Source organism: Ylistrum balloti, unplaced genomic scaffold, assembly GCF_031769215.1.
Source record: "Ylistrum balloti isolate Yb309-2 unplaced genomic scaffold, AGI_CSIRO_Ybal_v1 Utg369798, whole genome shotgun sequence".
In the NCBI taxonomy this organism is placed as follows: domain Eukaryota; kingdom Metazoa; phylum Mollusca; class Bivalvia; order Pectinida; family Pectinidae; genus Ylistrum; species Ylistrum balloti.
The window spans coordinates 1-27524 of NW_026781977.1; the positions used below are offsets into that span (position 1 = coordinate 1).

At 34.4% G+C, this 27524-nt stretch overlaps 1 protein-coding gene across 1 annotated transcript in view; it reads right to left on the bottom strand.

Annotated features, from left to right (window-relative positions):
- Window positions 1-3089: 3089 nt before the first annotated feature.
- Window positions 3090-27524, bottom strand: part of LOC132544424 (uncharacterized) — a gene marked incomplete at its 3' end in the record, with an annotated part of 137490 nt that continues 113055 nt past the window's right edge. The window contains exons 3-8 of the mRNA XM_060208017.1: window positions 10768-10877; window positions 9372-9443; window positions 7631-7799; window positions 5812-5900; window positions 3959-4030; window positions 3090-3183 (exon numbers count right to left, since the gene is read on the bottom strand). Of these exons, the coding sequence (XP_060064000.1) occupies window positions 3090-3183; window positions 3959-4030; window positions 5812-5900; window positions 7631-7799; window positions 9372-9443; window positions 10768-10877 (606 nt within the window). The remainder of the gene's footprint in view (window positions 3184-3958; window positions 4031-5811; window positions 5901-7630; window positions 7800-9371; window positions 9444-10767; window positions 10878-27524) is intronic.

A 27524-nucleotide genomic window follows, 5' to 3' on the forward strand; every position in this document is an offset into this window, starting at 1 on the left:
TACATTACCTAAAAGATGTTGGTCTATATAATAGACTATGACGTACCATTTTAATCTTTTGTGTTAACATACCATTAAGATTTTTAACATCTATCTTTTACCTTTTGGATTGCGTAGTGTTATTTCTTTTTGGATCACTGTGTTTTACCGTTTGATGGCCCTAATAAGCATTTATGTGTTGAAGGGCCGTTAAGAATGTAATAATAATAGATCCCTGTGTGTCCTTATTAGGTGTGATCTGATTGATCTATGTGCAATATACATGTGAAAGTGACGACTTCTTCCCCAATAATCGTTTGAATGCCGACCCTGGAGGATTTGCTTACTTTATATAGGGTTTGAGATCTGACGGTTATCGATGCCAGAGAAAGTCGACGGAACGTCCGAATAATTCAAACGTTATAGCACCATGCAAATTCAGAGAGGAGGGCAGGCGGAAAAAACGAGGAACCAGTGATACCATTGACACTCAGCAAAACCAATCAGACTATTGAATATTAGCTATAGAGTATGATAAAGAAAGCTTGTAATTTTCACGTCTCTTAGACAGTGGTAGTCAAGTGGTTTCATGATATAAGAATTCTGTTGTGTAATAACAGGGATAAGGTAAGGAAAATGAAATAATTAAATAACGTGTCGTTTTGACAATATAAAACCGGAACAAACATATACACAGCCTTGCTTATTCTGGTCTTTACAAGACTTGCATAATCATTTTTATTTTACATGGAGTATTCTTCGAGTTAACGAGAAATAGAAATAAACTATAAAAGAAATGAGACTCGGAAGCAGTTTCCATGATTTGTTTGAGACCCCCACTATAACATGTTGATTGAGTAGCTTCCATCACGTTTATTATGAACAAATAAAACAGCTTTTTTTACACAGATTCATTCGTGCAGGGTCCGAACATGCCCCGGCCAGAAACGTTATATTAAAACATCGATAATCAACGTCTATGCATGCTGAGTTAGCGGTGTTCACTACAAAAACGAACAAAAAATCTCTCAAAGTAATTTTATGATTTTTTTCAACGTTATATGTTAATATCCTATAATAGTTCCTACATCACATTGATACAAACTATATTTAGTTACTGTATACGAAAATTTTCGCCGTAGATAAGCTTTAGCCCGCTTCAAAAATAACGCAGAAATAAAGAAAACATGGGCTTATACGCAGGAACAATAGCCCTGCAATTATCATGTTACACATAGAGAAAGTACTTACTCGTGTGGATTGTATTATGCGAAACTTGTCAGTTTTTACATTATTTCGTATAGCAAATTGGTTAATTAAAAGCAAGATCATACAATAAAAATATTCTTACCATGACAAATTCCACAGCTCTTTCGACACAACAGATTGGCTAATTCTTCATTCGCACAAATAGTTTGCAACATTGTTTGGTTATTGCATTCAGCTGGGTTTGTATCGAAACACGCGGATTCAGGTAATGGAGTCATCCCTGTAAAAGGGTTAAACGTTGAAGACGAAATATTAGAAATGTATGACAACAACAAAAAATAATCTTGATTAATCCTTGGCTAACTCTAAATACACACGTTTGTGGGCGTGAAAATTTGCTATGATAGAGGTCCCAAAATTGCTATACAGACTAAAACTTTACCAAGAGTAAAATATTTGAAACGTTATTTGCCGAGATCAGTTGTCTCCTTGACCCCTAGCTTAATCAGTTGTTTTAACTTACGACAAATTTGACAAGATTTCTTGCAATAGAATTTCATAATTTCATCGTTGCAGACGATAGGAAGTATCTCTTTAGCGCAGGGCTGTATTAGAGAATCCTGGCAACTGGATGACGTAGTTGTGATCGAGGTTACTGTTTTGGCAGTTGGAACAGGAGAAGTAGCCGAGGTAACGGAAGCAACGTCTGCAAAAATACAACTTTGGATAGTGATATCTACCATTTTCTTTGTTTAGCGCCTGGTGTTACGTTAAATAATTACATAACACCGACCTAAATTAAAAGGATCCCTGGCACTCCCTCAAACTTGGAGGTGTGTTGGAGTTCACTGATCCAAAGCCTTTAACGTTTATCACAATAAATACTTAACGAATCGCTTGCATACAGGATCTTACACGAGTTTCCATTTGATGTTAAAAATTCATCCCGAAAACGGATATTTCTTCGTCACACTTAAAGTCATATTAAGTCTACATCTCTGTCTATGGTTAGACTTTCTATGTCACAATGTCATTGGTGAATGTCTAAAGTCTAAAGTGACGTCACGATAGGCTATATCATAGATATATATGATTTCTCGCACCTCAGACAGGGATATCCCACGTAATACCCCATCCAAGTATTTTCTATCTCGCTGAAGATACTGTCTCATACCCTTACGTGAGTTTTTGCGGATTTTACGCATCGGTGTATTCATACGCGTGTAGGCGAAGGTAGCACCTACACCCGTGCATTTCAACAAAAAAATTAGGTTATGTTGGATGTAAAGATCCTGATGCTGTAGATAAAATAAGATCTTCCATTATCTGGTGCTGTATTTTTGTAAGTGCGGCCTATATTGTAAACGCGACACTAGTCAAACATTGTTTAAAAGTAAAGAATATCTTATAGTTTGAGGCTCCCACGGGATACGCCACAACTCTGATGGAATATTGAATAGTAGTAGGTGCGAGAAAACAACAACTATTTTCCTGTAACCGAGCGAGATCGGGGTATCTTAGCCCTGACTGATATACCCCGATTTCATCAATTGCAGGTAACAAATTTTATCAAATGTCAGCGGCGTTGTTTTTGGCATATTATTTACATCCGGTTAGAAAACTACTTAATTTTCAAAGAAATCATACCTTTTTCTGCGGTTTACTAGAACTATAACGACTTAAAGAACATCCATTCAGATTTAAAACTATTAGATAATAGATAGAATTGATAAACGAAAGCACAATATAAAAATATAATTGAAATAGCACCGTTATAATTGAGCTAGGCTTCCCTAACGACTATTCATCACCCGTTTCATTGTAAATAAGGGTCAATACAAGGAATGTCACGTTCTCAAAATCAGACCTAAGGCAATACCGTTCGTTATATTATAACTCACTTTTACACAAATCTCTATTACAGTTGTCACCCGTGCAGCATTCCGAACAATAATGTGTCTCTACTGGATTTGTCATACCACTCTGATCGCACACCTAGTGTAATAAGAACCACGATAAATATGTATTTAAACAACAATTACGTTTATAATTCAATTTCAAATAATTCTACTGACATAAACAAATAATTGACAAAAGAATTGGACATCAGACAAACACTTTTTAAGTCTTCTCCCAAATATAACATCACATTGGTACAAGACAAAGTTTAAAAACACAAGAATATGATTGATATTGATTGAAAATGTCACTGATCTCATATTTTCTCTGTACAAATCATTTCCCCCGCACACACGATTGTAAAATGCTTGATTCACCAAATATTGAGATATTTGGAAGTTTCAAGTTATTTATATTCAGAAGAAGCAGCTGAAATACAGTTATGATTATAGTTAAACGTAAACTAGATTAATATATTAGAATGTTCTTAAATACATATCAAGCCAATTAATACAAGTAAGAAACCAATATGTCATTATTTATCTAATATACATGCTAAGCTGACATTCATTTACTAGTTTACGATAATAACTTAATATAAGATACATTTTGACGTTTAATTCAATATTAGAAATAACGCAATTTAATTAAATCATCGGGCTTGTGCATATGTCAATCTACTTTTTATTTCGACCCATTTCGATTTCCATACTTGGTTTCCTGTATTTCACTATTTTTGGTCCGAATCGTCACAGACGTCTTCTTGAAGTATCTCATATGAGGTAGTAACATTGTATCTAATTTTAGATCAAGGTAGAATTTGCATCGAAAAGTGTTATTCACTTGTGCCTATTGTACAATATATACTTACATGTTTCCTCATACATCCTAGTCGATATCTTTTTTCACCAAACGTATGTAGGTAATAGGTTGTATAGCACATCTATAAAACACTAGAGAGACTTAATTTATGTATGTATATTTCAAGTATAATGTGAATGGAGTTATGTTGATGGTTCATGCAAATAATAAGAAAGTTTATTTTCCTCGAAATTCAGGAATTGAAGTATCTTTTATCTCCTTTGATTTTACGTTTTATCTCATTTTCCCGATTTTATGTAAATCTCTAATATGCTAGAAAATAGAACCCACAGTGAACAAGAAACTCAAAGAACTTTTCATCAGAATATTTTCTGTACTTAGATAAAGAGAAGGATGTCTTTGATAATGAAATTATAAATCAGTACCGTGGATAATATCACTAAACGTAAAGCTTACTACTTGTATATTACAAGATGCCGCCTCCCCTAGACTACGTGACTGACGGCATAAACCAACCGATAAATAAGTGTTCTGATATGAATGTTTTGTGGGCGATACCGAGGCAATTGGACTTGTGACATCGATGATGATCTCCTGTCGATAGTCGGCCAGTATAATGCTAGTACATAAAGCCAAAACAGAAAAAGCCAAAAGACGTGTTTACTTCCGTATTTTACAAACGTTTATCGATTTTTATTGAACACTAATTCAGTATGATCTATTCTTGTGATACGTGTAGATAAAATAAGACAAGGAAAACAATCGGTAACAGCTAAGGTGGTATCGGTATTGCAATTTGCCGAACTCGATTCGAATAGTTATGAAGTGCTGGTCCGATAAAAAATGCAAAAAGAAAATACCAACATGTCATTATAATCATAATCCAAACTCAAATTCAAATTAACTAGGACAAAATTTAAACAAAAGAAAGATTTACACGAAGACTCCTGTCAAAGTGCAAGGATATTGAGACCAGGTGATTCTAAGAAGCGGCGTTCTTCTTCATCGATGACACCCGCCATGTTAACCTTGGTCAATCCTAACTAAAACACAGTAAGTAATGTCACGTTCTAAAGGGAGAATTACTGTCGTCTTCAAATACAAACCCTTTTAAAACGGTAGTAGCCAAAAGTTAGAAAAATCAGGACATGTTTTATAATTAAAAAGCAGTTATGACATTGTAATACTCACTCATTGTAACTTCGCAGTATGCGTCATATTTTAGTCCGTTTTTTAAATCAATAAATATATTTGAACGAAAAAATAAATTTCAAAACAACTTTCTTTTTATATCATATAGAAAATGTTACATATCAATGTTATTAAGAGACAAAATTTGTTGTAAAGCGTTAGGAGAGGGTTTAACTTGTTACGCTGCTGAAAATATGGTAGCAGCATAAAGCTGTCGCCGTTGATGACGCGTCTCTTTGAAATGGCTATACCTGCTTACAAGACGTTCGGTTGAGGATTGGATTTGATCTCTGATAAGGTAATAATTTACCGGGTATTTTTGAATTTGTCAATTTTATAAGAATATTTGTGTTCTCTCTTTACATCGGTGTTAGTGTCCTAAAATATTGTGAAAAATAACACTTTTCTCCATGAGAAAGTGGTGGAGTATCAAATTCTGGAATCATTCAGACAAATATCGTGTAATACATGCATTCTTTTATGAGTGATAAAACTATGTTTAAAACAGATATGTCATTAGAGTGTTTAAATATCTTAACAATCTTGGTAAAATTCCATTCAAGGCACTATGAATTGTGATGTCATTTCGTTAATCAGCCACACACACAGATGATATGACACGCCCACGAATGATAAGCCACACCCATGAATGATAAGACACGCCAATGGATGATAAGCCACGTCCATGTTTGATACGAGACACCCACTTACCTCGTCCACATCACATCCAATCACTTTATGACATTCACTTGGGTGTTCCACGCTATCGCAGGACAGGCAGCGTTTTTTCGTGGAATTTACTAAGAACGTGAATGCCATTGTCTTTAAAGATTCATTAAAGAACAATCCAATTATCAAAAAGGACATTTTAAAAACATTTTCATTCATATTAAAGACAAATCATTCATATCATTCGATTTGGAATAAGCTGTAATAATATGAAAAAAATGAAGAAAGGGTTGTAAAAGGCCAAACCAGTTATATGATGCAGTTGAATTAATTATTTGGCCCTGCTGTATCTACTTCTAGACTTGTATTGAAATGTGTTATTTTCTTGTATGCAGTTTGTACAATCATAAAGAAACAATGTTTTTTTAAATAGTTAATACTATTGTGATTATATACAGTTATGATAATGGAAACATATGACATGTTATTGCATACAGTATAATGTGATGCCATGAACTACACTACTTCTTTTGTCATAATCATCGAGATTGAGGACGAATCTGTGAATAGTCTAGATGAACCACACAAAAGACGTTCATTACGATCACCAAAGCAATGTTAACGCTAGGCAAAGTCTTTACCAAAGTTATTCTAAAAATGGGATCTTCCGCCAGAGCGATCACCCAAATGACCACCAATTGATCGGGTATGAAACACATTACATTAGTACAACACCCATGTATCTCCAGCTTTGACTACTGTCCCATTCCACCTACAACTGAACATGCTGAAGGTCCCAAAGCCTGCATTTTCCTTGTGTTCAATTTGCTATGTAATGCCCCTCCACTTAGAATAGCAAGGAAGACGACATTTTCAACAGGAATCGCCAATCCGCTCCTGTTGTGAACATTGCTGTGGCTGTGGCTCAGAGCCCAAGGACTTCAGTACCATCAAACAGCCGTAGCACAGCCTCAGGGCTATAGATCACCACCTACAAACATTTTCTGACGACACCACCAGGTTCAGACAAATTAACGATAAGAATCCTCGAAGAGGATTGCAGCAATGCTTCACCTATTCAACAATGCCCTTCCTGATAATAGCTTATTGGCTAACAGAGATAACTGGCCAACACACTGGAAGAGGACCTTTGCGCGATACCCTCTCAGTCCTTCCTCCAATTCACTGACTCTTTCAAACGCAACCCCTAAAGAATTAAGTCCCACGCAAACAAAGTCACATGATGAAACAACCTGAAAACGTTCAGCTATACTATTTTCTGTTAGTTCATTTTCCATTTGCTTGGCCCTCCCTTCCCACAGATCGCTAAGATAGACTAGTAATAATATAGAATAAAATGTACTCAAAACACTGCTGTGGATGCAATACTGATCGCTTATCGAACAATAACATTGCCTAGAGCCACGGCACCGACTGTTGCCGTGTATACCCTGCAGCTACCGCTTATTGTAGAGTCGTACTGCTCTGAACGTTTTATATAACAAAGCCATGTTGTATACAAATAAGTGTGATATGCCGCGAATGGTAACGGTAGAGTACGATCACTCTAGAACAGAGTGGGAAGACATACGTTTCTATAGCCTGTCCAATGTGTACACCACGGGGAATGCTGTAACGTACTGTCGCTCATGAGCCAACTTACCAAGGCATGTCAACTCGACACCTATATTCACTACAATACTGAAATCGAGGCCATTACTTTCCTCAGTTACATCAGTATGGTGCAGTTTCACATATTTTGTGTTTGTATAAGTGATTGAAAATTTTCCTGAACTCTGAATAAGGCACCACACATATATACAGATTACAAAATCCACAGGGAAGCGGGTATATTAAATACCTTGGTGAGTTTCACAAAGATTGGTGTTACAGTAGTCACTCTGACAACAGGATGAGCAGTCCGGATATTGTGATGGATTGTATCGTTTGAGGTCCGTGACGTCAGGCTTTGTAATCGCCGTGTTTTCTGATTCACGTCGTCCAAGAATCGGATAATGGCTATGGCAACTCTGCAAGGGAATATTGTGGAAATTTATTTCAGTTTTAATGCATTTCAATGCATATAAATTATACAGAGTCTGTATTTTACGATGAAGATATAACACGCATGTTTTATGCATTGTACCTTAAATACATTGATATATAAATACTGAAATTATATCCGACTGCATGGGGATATGAGGTACATAAGCTGTCTAAAGTTACATTCCTTTAACAAAACGTTAGGTCAACATTTCATTGATATTGAACGAAATGAAATAACTAATGATGAGTTGAGCTTGATCAAATCAGTTGGACAAGAATATGATATTAATCACTTAAAAGGGTCATTACTTTTATGTATGTCGCAAGATGATTCTTGATCACGTAATGAATGGTGTAGAAATATACGGGAATCCTCAGTTCTGAAAAAGTCTCCAGGACTGATTTACATGCACCTCAAAATCGGCGTGGCAGGACAGATATAATTGTGAACACAGTTCCAGTTAATTTACTAAACATACTTAATATTTCGCAATTTAAACATACACTAAAACGCAACAAACAGTTAATAACTATTTTTTCCTAACACATAGATAAACAAATGGAACCAGACAGTAACACATTGTACAATGATACCCGGATTGTTTGTGATTAAATAAGTATTTATCTGATAATCCGTTTATGACCTTAGTCACTATACAATAACAGATCAAAGTACATCCACATCCGGGCATTGTACAAGCTTTACCTGCCGATATATACGCTATTGAATATCAAAGACGTCTACTCTTCAGGGCTCGCCATTTTGTTAACAAATAGTTTGAAATCCACAGTTCACTACTTATTGCCTACTTAGTAGTATGCTACTATAGAATTCTTTATTGGCAAACTACTTTTAGTACAGTGGTGCAAAGGAGAATTTCATCTTTTTTGTTTATTTTTTTCGTTTACTTTGATCTTTATTAATTTTCCCCAGTTTTATATCTTACTATGACATTAGTGAATACCAATTTTTTCTAGCACACACACACACACCTACACACACACACACACACACACACACACACACACACACACACACACACACACACACACACACACACACACACACACACACACACACACACACACACACACACACACACACACACACACACACACACACACACACACCTACACACACACACACACACTACACACACACACACACACACACCTACACACACACACACACACACACACACACACACACACACACACACACACACACACACACACACACACACACACACACACACACACACACACACACACACACACACACACACACACACACACACACACACACACACACACACACACACATACACACCTACACACACACACACACACACACACACACACACGCACACACACAAACACACACACAATAGCAATTGATTAATCAAATGAAATGAAATCAACATCGTTGTTCTCATCATAGTTACAAATACAAACAACATATCTATCGGTATAAATGTCAATAATTTACACTTCTTATTTGCTGTTTTGTAACAACCCCGCATAAACTCTTATGATTTTACTTAGGTGAGGTTTACCTGATTTGATAAGCATCCAGAATTATAATAGACGTGGGCGTCGCTCGTCACGTACCGCTCAACAAAACAAACCTGATAGCAAATAAAAGTAACGGCAAGTTTTTCGTGAACACAAAGTATGTGGTTTTAAATGTCTGAAACAAAGCAAATTTGATAAAAGATAAAATATATTTCAAAAGTGAACGAAACAGTACTGGCGGATTCATTGATAATTCTAACTTTTGTCAAATTTTTAACATTTTATAAATTCGTTTTGGTTTATCCACGAAATCTAGAATAAAACAAGAAAGAATAAATAATGATTTATAACAAATGAAGTAACATAAATGATACATGATTATACGCGAAGCTTACTTCAAATCCAAATAAGCACTGAAATTTTGAAATGTATAAGTAAATTTTTTACCGAAATACATCTTATGATGATTTTGAAAATACAAGAATATATAGATATTTCAACTTATTACTAATTGAAACAAAACAAATAAAAAAAAATTGAAGAATGGAAATATTTATGTCTAGACTATTGAAAACGCTTCAAGACCAGAGGTTCCAGAAGAGTAAGAGTCCTCCGCATCAAGAAGGACAATTATGTAGATCTCAAAGTAAATAATTTCATGTTCTATGTTAACATTTGCTTTGTTTTACACCTGTATATATTTGTAAATGAAGCAAATTTTAGGTAAATAAAATAATGAAAGGTTGGTTGTTATTACCAATGAAATGTTGTATACAATTTTACTACATTAAAAACAAAGAAAGCTAATGAAAAACATGCTATGTAATACAACAAAAAAATATCCAAATATGTCTTAAGGCATAACAAAGCAGCGGCGTTCCATTTACATAGCACGAAATCGCATGTTTGTGGGTAGGACGTAAGAATTGTGCCCGCTTTACCCATTAGATGATCTTCAGAGACGACTAAGATATAGTTGCGACTTTCCTGTTATTCCTAAATAGGTGTTCTCCTTAATGACACCCTTTTCATTGTGTCTCTTTTAGCATTTAGTTGAATTTTCCACTTTGTGAAGACGCCTTCAGGATTGTTCCATTGCCGACACATTTCAGAATTTTGAAAGGCCGTAATTGAGTCCTGTTTGACACTCAGACCTGCGTTGGTGTATGAAACATCTAGGTTGCTTGCTGTCAGTATAATGCGACCGGGACGGGTGTGTTTAGTGTGGTAGCGCGGCATCAGTTCCACACTATTACAAGCATGTTTACGAGAACACACGCTCCGTGGCTGTTGCTATAATGTTAAACATCGTACAAAAACCACATTTAAAATATTTCTGTTCTGAAAACCAAAACTATTAGAAAATCAGTCTGACATATTTTGTTGGTTTGTTTTAAACCCTGTTAGTGTACAATATATATGTTTTGTTCTGCCTACCTGATTAGAGCCGCATTCTACTATATTGCTGCAATCCCGAGGATGTGACATGTGCCAACACTCATAACAAACTTTATTATCTACAAAAAGGAAAGCAGACGCAGTACATACTTGATTAAAACGTTTTAACATTTGATTTGACTTAAATACTTTTTATGTAATTAGCATAATCCTTTTTGTTTCCAAATTTGTAAAAGGAAACAAAAAATCAAAGATTTTCAGAAAGCTGGTTACCTCAAAAATATAGAAAAAAACTGTAACAGATTCGACGACATCATATTTTTTAATTCTTGACGTAATTATTTGTAGTTAATAGAAATGTGTTATAAAGACAACATTAAAACAGGTTCTACTTGTATCGGGGGTTTTTACATAAGTTCCCTATACTACATCTGCTGTCGCAAAATAATGCTAATTGAATTAGGGAATAATTTTACATCTTATCTAAACTTGAGCAAGATACCTGACATACTACATACTAAAGACCATAGACGCAGTCATGCATGACTCAGGGAAATCAGTCAACAGACTCTAGCAGATGATACTGGACAATAGAGAGCTGTTACATGTACAAAAGAGGATAGGACTGGACGAAACATGACACACACCATTGACAATATTAAAGTTTCAAAGTTTAAACATTTTTTGCACCCATGTTTTTTGTTCAATCAAAAAGCTAATTGCATCTTTGTGTTTCTTGTATCAAACAACACCTATATTTTCATTTTCATCAAAAAGTTTTGTTTCACAGTACATGTAATTTTGCCTAAATCGCAATTTAATCTTTATTGTGTGTTCTTTTTTCTTTCTTTTTTTTTTGTTTTTGTAAAACCCCAGTAAACTTCTAAGAATATATGTTCCAAAATACAAAAGTCACTGATGGCCTGTAATATGTATTTTATGATCCTTTTTCATAAACCAGAACAAATAATGAAGTTGGGTCAAATCCTTTTCATTAATGTCGGAAAAAATAAAGTTTTACATATATAAAAAATTATGGAAATTTAACTGTGAAAACAAAAATGAAAGTTTCAACAAATCAAGTGATGGAAAACAGTTCGAGAAACTTAGAGTTGCTATTCACATAAAATATTCACAAATTTTTGGCCACAAAAACTTTAATTATCGAACTCTCGGACCGGTAAAATTGTTGGAGGAATAGATTTTAATACAAATATTTATCAGTATGTTTTCTTTTTCATAATGGTAAAGAAACATAAGGGCGTGGCTATTACATACAAGTGTTAAGACGCTGACGAAGTATTTTTTAAATATAAATTTATAATCCGAAATAATTAATGATTGTTGTCATTACTCAGGCATACAGTGATAATTACTCACAAATATTAATTACTTTTATCGACGCAAATTTCTGGTACTGATTTTCTGTTTTTTTCATTTGGACATTAGTATATTTGTTTTATATTATAGAATCTTTGAGCTTGTAACTGTGTGGTTGCATTGGTTTTGGATGTTCTAAATGCATAAAATGCTTTGGTAAATACAGTATGTATGTGTGACAGCTTCTCTACGTGATACAAGGGCTGTACTAAGGGGCCAACTAAAGTGTTCAATATATCGCCAATTTTGTGAAAATATCTTGATACTCGATGTACAATTTCAAGCAAATCATTGATTACAACTGAGGAAATCAATCCATTCAGTTTACTTTGCAAAGGAACATCATTGTTAATACTGATCTTTTATGTAGAATGCTTCCTCTATGTTTAAAACATGTACAAGCATCAGAAAGTGAGTATGGATAAGAGAGTGACGGACAGACTTAGGAATGTCTACGCAGCTGTCGTTATACTCTAAATATGAGAATACTTCCGACGGGAAGAGGAAGCGTACTTCAAATCTTCTAAGCGAAGAAGAGGTAGATGTGGAGGGATCGTTTCTTTGTTATTTGGTTTATCTCCAATCTTATCAAAAGAAGTTAACTAAAAATCATTATTACACTGAGTGCCGTTTTTTGAGTCAGGTTTTTGTTTCTAAGGTACCTCATGTAACTCTTTACACACAACTTATTTTCATTCTTTACAGCCAGCCCCTCTGTATTGAGCATATGTTTTTTGAGGCGAATCCAGACGTCGTGCTGATTTGAAGTTCTTCCGTTGATGTTTAAATCTTGTTTTGCAACTTGGAATAAAACATACATCATCTACTTTTAGCATCGGCAATATCAAAACATAACAAATATATTTCATGTCCAAATACAGGTAATGGTATTCTGTGTCTTAGGTATATAAATCAACAAGGTATAGAAACAACAAAACGTATGAATAGACTTAGATTACTAAGGTGGTGTACAAAATGTACAATTTGAGTGCAGACTATCAATAGTAGGCCAAAGAATATTAAAGCTTCCGTTTGCTAAAATAACTCCTGTATCATTCAATGATGAATTGATGTCTTCGCTGAACAACCAGCCTTCTTTTAATGACAATTTCAGCTACAACCGATTAATTTCTTTTATAGTAAGTTTGGCTTAATGGCACTTCGGGCTTGTTATGTTCACAAACAACCAGGTGCACAATTCAATAAATGTCTACTTGGTGACTTATGGGCAAAGTTCACCAATTCATGGCCTTGTTTACCTCAGCTTTCTTAATTCTATTGACTGGAATTCTCAATTAGTTGGTGATATTGATGAAATGAATTATGTTCTTTCTAACAACATTTTATCAGCTATTGACCAATTTGTACCTAACAAGACTGTTACTATTAGACCAAATGACAAAATATGGATGACTAATGAAATTAGACTGAAAATAAGACAGAGAAATCGTCAGCATTCTAAAGCTAAACAAAATAACTCCCATGCCTCATGGAATAAATTCAAATCTATTCGAAACCAAGTCATTACTTTAATCCGAGAGGCTAAAGATAAATATCTATCTAAATTACAATCTTCTCTTATTAATAAAACTATTCCTCCTGGAAAATGGTGGCGAATTGCTAAATCAGTTATGAATCTACATAATAAAAGCGATACTGAATCTCCCCTTATTATTAATGGTGATCTGAAAATACACCCTCTAGATAAAGCTGAGACTTTCAATGACTACTTCACTTCTATTTCAACAACAGACAAGAATGATGATGATTTACTACCTGACTATCCCCACCAATTATTAACTTCTCTTCAATCGACATAACTGAACAGGACATTATCGACCAACTTAAGCTTCTTAATACTAACAAACCTGCAGGTCCTGATTCTATCCCTCCCAAATTCATAAAAGGTGTTTCTCAATCCCTTATAAAACCTCTTTCAATAATATTTAATAAATCTATCTCTGCAGGTGTACTTCCTACCTCCTGGAAAAATGCTCATGTAACACCTATATATAAAGGAAAAGGAGGAAAAAGTGATCCATCCAACTACAGGCCAATCTCTGTTACTCCCATCTTCAGTAAAATCCTTGAGAAAATTGTCTTTAAATATTTTTATAATTATCTCTCAAGACATAACATTATCTCCAGAAATCAATCAGGGTTCTTACCTAAAGATTCCACTGTTAATCAACTATTAATTATATATGATGAAATTACTAAGCATTTGGATAAAGGTAAAGAAGCAAGAATGATATTCTGCGACATAAGCAAAGCGTTCGATAGAGTTTGGCATGATGGGTTAATTTTTAAATTGAAAAAGTATGGCATTAGTAATAACATGTTAAAGTGGTTTTCATCTTATTTAACTAACAGGGGAGAGAGTGGTCTTGGATGGATACAAGTCCAACTGGAAAACATTACAGGCTGGGGTCCCTCAAAGTTCAGTTCTTGGTCCTTATCTGTTTTTGTTATATATTAATGATATTGGTGATGATTTACTATCTAATGTGAAATTATTTGAGATGATGACACATCTTTATATGGCTTAATTGAGGGCGATAGACAAGATGCAGCTAATATACTCAATAATGATCTTCAAAAAATTTCTAGGATGGCCAATAGATGGGGTATTATTTTTAATCCTGACAAGACAGAATCCCTACTTTTTTCAAGGAGAGTTGATTCGGAGATGTTGCATCCAAATCTGTACTTTAATGATTCAGTTATTAAAAATGTTACCTTCCATAAGCACCTTGGTCTAACTTTTAATAGTCATGCTAATTGGTCAAACCACATAAACTCTATCTATGAGAAAGCTTATAAACGAATAAATGTACTTAGAATGTTAAAGTATAAAATTGACAGAAAGTCACTTGAATTAATATATATTACATTTATTCGTCCTATTTTAGAATATGCTGATATTGTTTGGGCTAATTGCACAGAAAGGGAATGCAACATCTTAGAATCAATTCAACTAGAGGCAATTCACATTATTACTGGCCTAAGACGGGGCACCAGTCATGCAATTCTATATAATGAGTCTGGATTAATACCCTTAGCTAAAAGAAGACACTTACATCAAAATATCCATTTTTTTAAGATTTTAAATAACAGATGCACTCCTCATGTATTTGACTCTATCCAACCTTTTATAAACAATAATAATGCTCCTTATCCACTTCGACACAATAGATTGTTTGATGCGCCCCATACAAGAACTTGTCAATATAGCACTAGCTTCTTTCCAAAACTTATGAATGAATGGAATGGCCCATCTTGTCTGTATCCCTCATTAACTTCTATTTATGCGATAAAAAAATCTTTTTTATCACAGCAAACTACCATTTCTCCTTTCCACTGTAATGATACTTTCAAATATAAAGGACAAAGAAAAGCTAACATAATTTTATGTCAACTAAGAAACTCTGCAAGTAATCTGAATTTTGATTTATTCAATTCCCACCTTAAAGATAACCCTGCCTGTAACTGTGGCCACCCAGTTGAAGATTGTACCCACTTCTTTTTCCACTGTCCCTTCTTTACTAACCAGAGACAACTCCTCTTTAATTCCCTTTCTGACCTTAGTGATTCTATACCTCCTTCAATTGATACATTTCTCAAATGTTCTCCTATACTTGATGCAAACATGAATAAATTTATTCTTGATATAGTTCAGAGATTCATAACTGACACTGGTCGCCTGTCTTAGCAAATGTACATCCCATTCTATACTTCTATCTTTTCTATCTTTCATTTGTATTTGATGTCTCAAGTGTGGGTCCGCCTGTCCATTTTAGGGACTCAGCTCAGGATTGTGTGCAAATGGACTGTTTGAACCTGCAGCCTGTCCCACCACAAATGGACATATTTTGACCCAGTCTTGGAATATCTTGTGATACCTAATTGTACTTTTTAGTTTATGTTACTGCTCTGGAACTCAATAATACAAATGATGGTGATGCCTATTTTGCATTTCTGTTATATAATCATCCATTTGAATCTATCTTCTACATTCTTATTCCTAATATTATTATTATGTTATCTTTAATTTTGATTGATGTGTCTGTATACTTGTTTATGCACTGTAAGGAGAGGGCTTTCATAGGCTCTGCCTGTTGCCCAATTCCTATTGTCAATACCACCAAGACAATAAAATATTCTGAAATCAAAATATGAGGAATAAATTGGAAAAATACCGAAAGATGGCAAACTTCTTGAGTGGTCCAAGTTGGCATGAAATACATCAAGCTGCATGTTTTGATATCAGTCATTGTGTTATTTCTCTATCAATGCAGTGTTTGAAGCCATCCTGGTATATTAACGAGAGTCCTAGGTCTGACAGACCTCGGAAGTCTACAGATAAGATAAAATTCCCTCCCCGAGCAGTAAAACGTTTGCTGTTGAATGAAAACCGGCAAGACTACAATGGAACATAGTCACCGGATATGAAATATAAGAGTTTGCCGTAAGTCCACTTGTCTGATGAAAGCCGCTTTTAAATTAGTCCTACAGACGGTAGGGTGCGAGTATGGAGACCAAGAGATACCATCAGAATCATATTTTATTCATGTTGCTATTTAGATATGTTTCTCTCTCAAGTTTCACTTGCTTGTCTTTGACGGAACTTTAAATGTACCATGATCAGATTCCCACTTCGATGCCCATCCATTATGGATGATAATGCCAAACCAAAAATGAGCATATGTGGGACTATCTCAGACAGAAAGCAAATGCAAATAATTAATTGCATTGATTCCGGAGTGGCAAATGCAAGATTCGGCAAATAACAACATGTTGGTACCCAAGGGCACAAGAATTGTACCGGAAGTGTGGTGGCTATGGACATTTTCATACCTATTAGAACAGGTTATATAAACGTTTTGATCAATACACATATTTCAATGATCTGATGACGTATTTGTTATAATCATAGACATTTGAAGTCAAACTTTTTTTGTTCTAGACTTTGGGCATGTGCTCTGTAACATGTCCTCATGAGTTGTCGTCAAACGTTTTTCTTTAATACAGCAAAACATAGTTAAATCCAACCAATGGTATGGCTGGTCCTTCACCTATGGTCATGCATATATTTAAAGGTCATTTTCTTGTACTGTTAAATGCTGTGAATCAATAGTTATGCTTGAATTGGTGTTGTTACTAACTATCAATCTATTTGAATAAAGAGTCTCCAGTGTATTAAAAACCATCACCGGATGAACTCGATAAAGGTCAAATCTACCAATATTTTCAGTTGGTGTGGCTTTCTGCGTTATTCTACAACATTGTTGCTATTATATCATTCGATATGATAATTGCCATGGAAGCCTTTTAACTTCAAAACGTCGATGTTTCCCGAACCAGAAATAAAAAGATATAGCACAATCGCTAAAGAAGTCCTACATGGTAAATTTATCAGCAATACGCATTGCATGGTGTACATATGAGGGTTTCTTTCAGGTTCTTGTTACATTCACTGCTGATGTTTATATATAGTGTCATATTGCAGCGAAGCTCTAGAGGCTTTTTTAATCTAGTTCAGTAGTCTTATATTTTTCTTTTCGTCAATCATGATTACAGTCAACTTTGAATACACAGGACCAGGTACTGTTTTCAGTTGCTCTGTAGATAGTGTCTACCTGTACTGACGTTATCAGACCTGTCAAACTGACATTCTGGGTTAAATAGTCTCCATTGCATCACAATTAGGTATATATGATGAAACCATACGATTTTTTGCTCAACTATCCAAAATGGTCCAGAGGATTTTTTTTCAGTTATTTCCATTTATAATATGTATTTTCAAATTTGAGTTTTGATAGAAAGGGGTGTTTGTAGGCATCTAGGTTTTTAGAGATACCACATTTTTATGATTATCATGAATTCGTTGTCAATATTATTACTTCTTCCTTCATTAGAGCAATTCGGAGCAATTCCCACAACTTAATTATTCTTTGTTGAAATTGAAAGATTGGCAAAAGACATAGTAAGTAAATATCATATTTTCATATAAAAGATACGTTAAAGCCGAAACAATGAATTAAACTGCATGGTAGAGCTGTTCTAGTCTTCTCGGACTCAGCAATGATGCTGAGGGCATAAAATTTGAAGACTAGGAGACGACTAAGGAATATTCAAAAGCGATCGAAAGAAAAGACAAAATCTAGGCGTGGAGGTGATCTAGCCCCATAATTAGTAGAAATTTGTAATCTAATATATCATATAATTTCAGAACAACGTCAAATGCATGTGTATATTCTGAACCGTGCCACTATTCAAAGGAAGTAAAACGTGCCTAGCAGGTTACATTAAACCCCAGAGACTTACAGTTCACCAGCAGTGTATACCACCTGCTATCTCAAAGACTGTAAAAAAACAACACACGAATGGATTCCACCTTTTAATACATCTTTAGAGTTAGATATATAAATTGACATTTGTAGTAAGAATGCGTTAATTTACTTTGAAGTATCAAAGTGAAATGTTTCTTCCTATTTCGTTCTTTCTGTAACAAGACTTTCATTTCCCTTAATTTATCTTAAAAACTTTTTGCACTTGAAAATGTATTTAGATAAACTGTAATATATGAATATAGCAGAGTTACAATTGATAGTTCTTGCTGTCAGATGTATCTACTTCTAATAGAGACAATGCCTTCATATTCAAAAAGTTTTACTTGGTTATTGAAGAAATACCACAAATTCTATAAAGGTTTACATTAGGTATACATATCATTGTCTTTTTTTATGAAAACATTAATTATAAAAAATCATTTGCTTTACCACTTTTGATAAAATATACATATGTTTGCAATTTTGACAATGTATGATTCTTTTGTTTTAACTGATGAAGTACCTTCAACATTTCAATATATATCCATTACCACAGCATATAAGTTTATCCAAATCAATAAATGTGTTTTGAATTTGAAATTTGACTGCCATTGTAATTGTTTAAAAGCTAATTTTAAAGACTCCATGAAAGATTGAATGCATATCATATTATTATACCCATTCTGATTGGTCCTTATTCTGATTGCTAAATGGAAGGTCACCATATTTTAAGCCAAGCTAGATTTCAAAGAAGAGAGACAACCGCCTTGGTTAAGAGCAGAAATTGCTTTTTTGTGGGAATACAGATCCATTAATTAGATCCCGAATTTAAACTATTTCCGAATATTGTAAATGCATTTCCATGAAACGTAATGTATTTTTTTCAAAAGAACAAAAATAGTAACATCCATGCTTGATCATTTTCCTTTGCCATTTGAATCAAATCATTAATTAATCTGGAATTTTCCTCAATATGACATCCTGATAGAAATCAACTTTGATCTTTATTGCATTATTGCTTAAGAGGAGAAATTGTTCTGCAGATTTTTGAGAATTTTATGGGTGTTTCATCCTTCGGTATTCATGCAATCATGCCTTGCCTTTCAATCCCAATATTTATTTGATTCGCAGTTATTTAACCTGGGTAGTCAGTATTGTCTAAAAATCGTCTATATCTTGTGCTTATTACTCAGTCACTCAATATATCTTGCTAATGTACTTACAGACGAGGATAGTACCTGTTCATGGCCAACATTCCATGAAGGCCGCAGACTTACACTTCAATATCGTATCGACAATCGTTGTAGAGCAATCAACAATGACAACTGTTGTTATGGATCGTTTATAACATATCGACAATTCCAATGTCTCAATTTCTACCTGTGAAATTTAGCTTAATCATGCTTGAAATCGTCCCGAGATGGCCCCTGACAATGTGCTGTTAATCTGCGGGTCTGTCTCAGTCAAAAATCCAATATATCCGCTTTTGCCACCATCTCGAAAAATACATCATTCATATTTCCATTACACTGGTGTGATCGAGATAAAAATTGGAAGGAATGTTATGAAACGAAAATAGACAAATTATTGTGAAAGTTCAATATTGCAGCCATGCAGGCCATTTCATAACATAAGTACGCAATCGTAGTTTCCACGAATATTATCTATTTATCTACGTTAAACTTCTCAAGTTCTACCATGGTTCTGAACAAGGATTGACAGAAAATCGAGATGGCCGCCATCTTAAAAACACAAGTAAAACTTCCACCAATGCCATTCAACTTAAATGTTGCGGAAATATTTACAAACTGAAAAGAAGAGTGCTGTTTTGCCCTTAGTGGTAAAATATTCAGAATCGTTTAGATAAGTTAGTTATTTTTTCTAATTGCTATTACTGCTCTTATCAATGTATCATATATCGGTCTTTATAGTTAGACTATCGTAAAGATCAATTGTTTAGTAACAACGTACCGGAATTTATAAGTATAAGTAATATGAACTAGTGATATTAAAAACATTCTGTCTTTCCCCATTTTCTTCACATTAAGTATGTTTCTACGGAAAAAATCAGTTTGAGTGTATGTTAATTTGTATATCTCTTAACATTTACTTTGAATCAGTCTTTAAGTTGAACTTATGTAAATATCAAGGTCAGTGTCAAACACGGAGGCTAGTCTTCGTGCTTGAATGGGTAGACGTGATTGTTCTATCTTCTTCAACGACCTCGTGACAGAGATTATAATCAATTAATGTGTTAGGACCAGACTCGTTGTATATAATACCTTGAATCGTTTTGAAAGAGTTGACGTTTAAAAAATTCTTAATTACCTGAATGCAATCAGCCTGTTCACCAAAATATGGCTTATCATGACGTTGTTAGTATATACCTTCTGAACAATTTTAATTTCTTGATAAAAAAGGCAATACGTGAGTGTTTCAATGAAGGCCTTGTGCCTTTTTCGGTTGTTTGCTATGCTTTGGTTCTGGACTTTTTGCCCATACTTTCTTGGCTCAATAAGAACTGATTGCCGTTAAGGATATAATAGCTGTAAAAGAACACAAAGAAATTAAAATAACGCCATAAAGAGAAAAAAGAGCTATACGGTACAGAAATGAAAATATCAAGACACTATGTAATGTAAAATTTATTTTGGTCTCGTCAATGTACAAGACACGCAAAAAACACATAATTCTTCAGGGGACATTTTTACCTGATGACGAGAGTTGCATAATCATATCTCAAATCTGATTTCGTCATGATGGTATCAAACTCAGAGTTAAATATGTTCAATAATTCAGCATAAAAACATACATGTATTTTGTTTAAATTTTCACGACCAGGGCCCCTTCACTAATGTGATTTTCTATTCGAGAGCCCTGCGATTTATCTCTGTTAAATTCTGTTTAGGGGCACCCCCGATATCAATTTGATGTGTACTAACAGCAGTTTGTTTTATAGTTGAATTCATATAATATTTATAGAATCCATACAACATATCTATCAAAATGAATTTAAGAAGATCATTATAACTGCATGCTTCTAACGTGTTGCTAAGGTCCGTTGTCATAGACGCGTGTACGAGTAACACAAAGGAGTTTCATTCTTAATGCATGCGAATATTGCAGTAACCTCACCCTATTGCCTGGTTGATTGAACTTTCAAAATCAAATCAATAAATTAAATCAAAATAAACTATTTAGAAGGATATTCCTTTCCCATGGCTTGTAGAAGTAAATATTTGGTATCACAATAATATCATTTAGAGGTTTGTCTTTCTGATAGTATACATTTGTTATCACAATAATGTCATATAGATATTGATATTGTTTTCTCTGTAATTATACATTTGTTATCACAATAATGACATATAGATATTGTTCTCTCTGTAATTATACATTTGTTATCACAATAATGACATATAGATATTGTTCTCTCTGTAATTATACATTTGTTATCACAATAATGACATATAGATATTGTTTTCTCTGTAATTATACATTTGTTATCACAATAATGACATATAGATATTGTTCTCTCTGTAATTATACATTTGTTATCACAATAATGACATATATATATTGTTCTCTCTGTGTTTATACATTTTGTATCATAATAGTGGCATTAAGAGGTTACACTTTACGAAATTCTATGTCGATGTTAATGTTGCTCCATTTTCTTCCATTTGACCTAACACAAAGTGCACATGAACCAAAACTGTAACTATGATAAAGAGGGCCATACTATACAACTTCACCAGTGTGTATAAGAGCTGCACCTGCAGGAAATGATGAAAGTAAGGCAGGAAATGAAAGCTGATATGTTTTCAACAGTAAGATATTGAAAAGCAACTTAACGGTGATACAGAGGCTTCAGTTAAAACACCCATGATCAGCAGGAAAAATCTAACAGTCCCCCTGCCCCCTTCTCTCCTCCTCCTCCTCCTCCTCCTCTTCACAACATTTGGCGATAGACATATTCGGGGACACGTGCCTTCCTATAGTAGTCTCTTATAACCATGCAGACATTAACAACTCCACATCACTGGTGGCCTTGCTTACTAGGCAGTTTATTTCCATATACAAGATTTTTTTGCTTTACATTGTTGTTTAAGCTATCAATCATTTGATTTTCACCATCTGCCTAATCTATGGCCTGTTATATTGCTTAATTGATCATCCTCAAGGGACGAATTCGGAAAATGTCTACTTAAATGGTCTCAGTAACCGATTCATGTGATCGATTGTCAGCTGTTATCCAATAGCGCTAATTTTCTTACAACTGAACGCTTGACGTTAATTTGACGACACAGATGGACTGATTACAGGTCAGACTGGAATAAGCTCCGCCTGATAAGTAGGGGGGAATAGAGAACATTGACATTCGAAATATTGTAACGAATGTGTGTTAGTTCTTGGATTGACATCTTTCCAACAGCAATAGCATGTTGGTATGGTTGGATTCTGGCGCCAATTGAAAGCATTGCGCGTATTAATGTTTACTATAGAAAGTCAGTGTGAGAGAAATATGGTTAAATATTGATGTTATCACGACCATTCCATTTTTATCAGTTCCAAGAGGATCGAAAAGAGGATTATGCGACAGAAATTCGCTTCCTATGAATCCCCAAGGAACTGAATTTAGGAATTAAGGTCGTATGACAAAATATTAGCCAAAACTGCCAATAATACTCCCAAAACCAAGTTTTCAATTGCGTAATTTAAAGGACAAACTTCAATAATACACTTGTAATAATACCTGCAGATTTTGTGACAAGCGTTTGTGTCTAGTGGCGTCAGTACTATTTGAAATATCTCCACGCTTTACATTTTTTCCGCCATGTGTTTATTGCACAAGTCAAGTCACCTACCAGTCATTACATACTGCACCAGAAAAATGAAAATACTATTTTATTTCTTGATTTACCCTTCTCTGTATATCATGAATTGTAATATTTTATCATTCCGTTAAGGAGAAAGTGCTCTGTTATCAATTTCTCCCGTAATCAGTTACTTGTTTTTCAATTTTCTTTTGTTCCAGCAATCCAATTCTTTTTATCTACATTTATCATAAGAATCGATCTTACTGATTTAATGAACAAATGTGTGAACTGGAATTTCAAATGTGTTCTGGCTAATCTGTGCCTGTGATTACAAGTATTATAGCAGCTTATTATCAACACGAAGTCACCAATGACGTAACAGGTACATCGACCTCGTATTCGTCGAAAAATTATGCATATAGAACAACTCAGTTATCACATGGTACATCTCTTAGGTTAGTCACCATGGTTTAAAAGGGATGGCATCCTGTGAATAGTACCAACCAGTTCGTCATATTAACAGTAAATGCAAAGTTATAAAAAAAATCATGTTCTACATCTTTTAAGAATTTTCCTGAAAATACCGAAAAGTGTAGTGATGATAATGATGAAGGTAGTGGTCTGGTAGACACTGATGAAGCTGACCAACCAACTATTGCCGAACTTCATTATGCATCATTGAAACTGCCGTACAATACATGTAACAAATAGAAGAGAGATATTTGATCACATAACGAGATGAACACAACAGTTTAAGTATAATATAATGGCGCCAACCAAATCTGCTTAGAGTAGAGATCCTAATTGTCGCTCTGTCGCTCTCCACATATGTAGGATCTGGCAATTTGCCATAAGGATGTTGTGTTCTATGGCGAATGGACTAAACGCCGATTTCATCAAGTCAGCAAGTCATTTCGACCAAAGCTGAAGATAAAGGTTTTCATCCTCATTCTCGATCCCTTGCTCTCGGCAAATTAATGAGAAAAGAATAAGCATCTTTTTTTATCAGATTGTCATTCGGTTAGGCTTAGATTATGGCACCTTTAAAAACAAAATAAGAAACATGATTATACTAGGTATTTCGCGCATCTTCATTCACATTCCGTATTCGGTAAGCACTTATTTAATTGGCTAATGCAAAAAGTCATTAGAACATGACACCTTTTAGAATGTTGTCAAATCTTGTGCAAAGAATAACGGATCTGCATTTTAATCAGATAAAAAAAATAGAGTATGGTCGTATCATCTTTTGGAAATAATAAAAAAAAATCAGCAGAAGTTTCGCACCAGATCTACCATTTCCAGTTTTAGAGAGATATTTGCATAAACTTGCGTGTGATACATATCAATCAACGCATGCCCTTGGTTACATCGAAATCATTAAAAAGATTAATGTGATTTTGAAATATGTTTCCATCAGTATTCATCCAATATAACTAGATATCGTTTCAGATCAATACAGAGTTTAAGAACAAAATATAACCTAATCATAATCACATTACTTATCAGTGTCCCTGTCGAGCTGCAAATCGCATTGTAGGTACATAGATGTATGCGTCAACGGTTAGTAACCTTCTCATTTTAAGAGGATTGTCCAAAGACAACAGAGCGTCATTGAAAAAAAGTAATTCTATGTCAATTACGCTGTATTTGAATCATTTTACAGTTGTATATTAGATTTCTAACGTTTAAAATTGACTTAAAGTAGTAAGAGTTACCTTGACAACTCACATTGGATCTACATGTAATAGTCGATTATACATGTGAGAAGCTGGATTATATTCCCTTAACAAATAAAAATCCTACAGCACTGACAATCAAAGCAGTAACAATGTGAACAACCATGAAGGTCGCACGTGTCTAAGATATTATGGTCGTTTATAAGTTTTTAGAAAACAATCCTCAAAGGAATGATGTTACTAAAGAAACATTGACCCTTCGTCACTGAAAATCGAGCCAGTTCGAGATACTGGGCATTTATAAGTACAATAAGTTGGTTTGTCGAGAGGGAAGAACAAAGAGAAAGAAAATGTCCATTGGCATTCACGATCATCTGACTGTTCATACCTTTAAATGACTTAAGAGTGGTTAGAGTAAAGCTGACTTATTTTTAACATACATCAGCTGATTACCCCAGCCTTCAACGTCATAGCGAAGGAAGGTTGAAATCAGATATCTGATTTTTGTGTGTACGATGCAGCAATCAAAGTCATTAAGGCTAGAATCATGTAGTATTTGGGTCTCTGTGGCATGGTACACACATCACAACTGAAATTCTACAAGTATCAGTTGGGTGCGCAGCCATTAAATGCCTTACTCTAATTTTCAGATTACATGACATAATGACAGGCTACTCGTACGTGTTTCGTCAAGAACCAGTTTTTTGTTAAACTGTTCTTTGGTTTCCTCCATCAACAACACTGAACGTCTACATCTGAGATTAGTTCTTTTTGTTCTACTGCTGTTCACGAGTAATTTGCTTGAATTGAATGTATGTTTGGTGCTCTGTAGTACCCTTTGAATATCTCCACACCATATATTGATTTTAAAGTACACTTGTTTACAATCATATTATAAAGTTATAAGTGTTTCAAAGGGAGTAGATCGATTTTAATTAAGAATAAATAACCTTTTCTTTCATGCACATCAATTCTAATAATCTAGTAAGATACATTTTTGTCTTTCTATAAGTCTTCTGTTTCGTGTATTGCGTACGTCAGTTGAAGGAAGATGCCCAGAGTAATCCATGTTTTCAGCGTCCAGCACTTCTGCTGTTTCCGTATGTAATTGTAGAATTTTGACAATCAATTTGTCAGGCGGATAATCTAATAACTACAACAGAAAATATAAGCTACGTGGTAGAAATATCAATGGTGACAAACGGTTATCAGACATTCCCGGGAGATAAAGAACAGCTGCATTGAATCCTCCTTACAATATATCAAAGCAAAAAAAAAAAATGAATACGCAGAATTATAACCAATGACAGGCACTGAACAGGGCTTGTAACAAATAAATGTAATTTTACGATGGGAAGGAAACACTATAATTAAGTTCAGACGATTGTAATCAATATGATGGAATATTTACATGCTGTTGACACATTGTATCTTAACTTTGCTTAGAGAATATTTGACGAGTTTTCATTACATTCTCTGTCGTAAAAGGCAAGGTGAAACTACTGCCATATTAACAAAGCTGCTATTGTGAGGTTGTGTAAACGGAACACAAGAGATGAAGATGAAAGGAGAGAGGTTGTATGAATGACTGCTAAAAATTACATATTTTATTAGGTTGCATTAAATTAAAAAAAAAAAAATAATTAAATTAAAACGAATTTCAGGATATCCGATATAGCAACCAATTAAAAGACAGATTGCACCGCCATAGAGGTATACCTCTACTGCTACATGTGATCGGTTCCAAAACTATTATAGCTGTGAATCTAATTCGATGAAGATATTGGTTAACAATCTATTCACAAAGGTTATTTTGCTGAATATGACATAAAATGTAAATGAAAACTTTTTCGAAGATAGGGAAGAAATATTCAATACAACTGGCCTTGAGCAATTCAAAAAATACCTTTTCGAATTAACTTTCCGCGTTTTATGTCAACATATTGTTTAATCAAGTTTTTTTTTAATTTCAATTAAGACCATTTTTTCAGGAACTCCTGAACGTGGACGATGTCAACCTCATCAATCTGGATTGTGGTTAAAACAAACAGACTTTTCCATTTTCTTCTCGCATCGCTCTGATGAGTATACAATTATAACATTTACCACGTTAGATTTTTTAAGTCAATAATTGAATTGTCACTTTCGGTTATTGTGAAAAAGCTATTGTTATCACACGATTAGCGGCTTTTGAAAAATACTCATTTGTTTAGAAGTGTTTTTTTTCCATTAAATTCAAATTTAGAAAACTATCTCAACCCAGACCATATTTGCGGTTCATATTTGTTGTAGCAACATTTACCAGTAATGTCGCCTTGTCAACGTCAACACTTAGATCGACAGCCTCGTCACCAGGAGAAATAAATACGCCTGTTCTTGCATTCACAGTCTAAACTGCCCTTCCCAATACTTAAATTAAATGCCAATTTCATCGACATATCCTACTACAGGCAGGTAGGTCCCTACCGGATTTCCTATTAAATAACACCCCGCATGGAATAAAGTTAAATGCAACATACGGTCTTTTTACTTTAAGGACCTATGAATGATATAAAATGATACCAGAACTGGTAATGTGAACAATC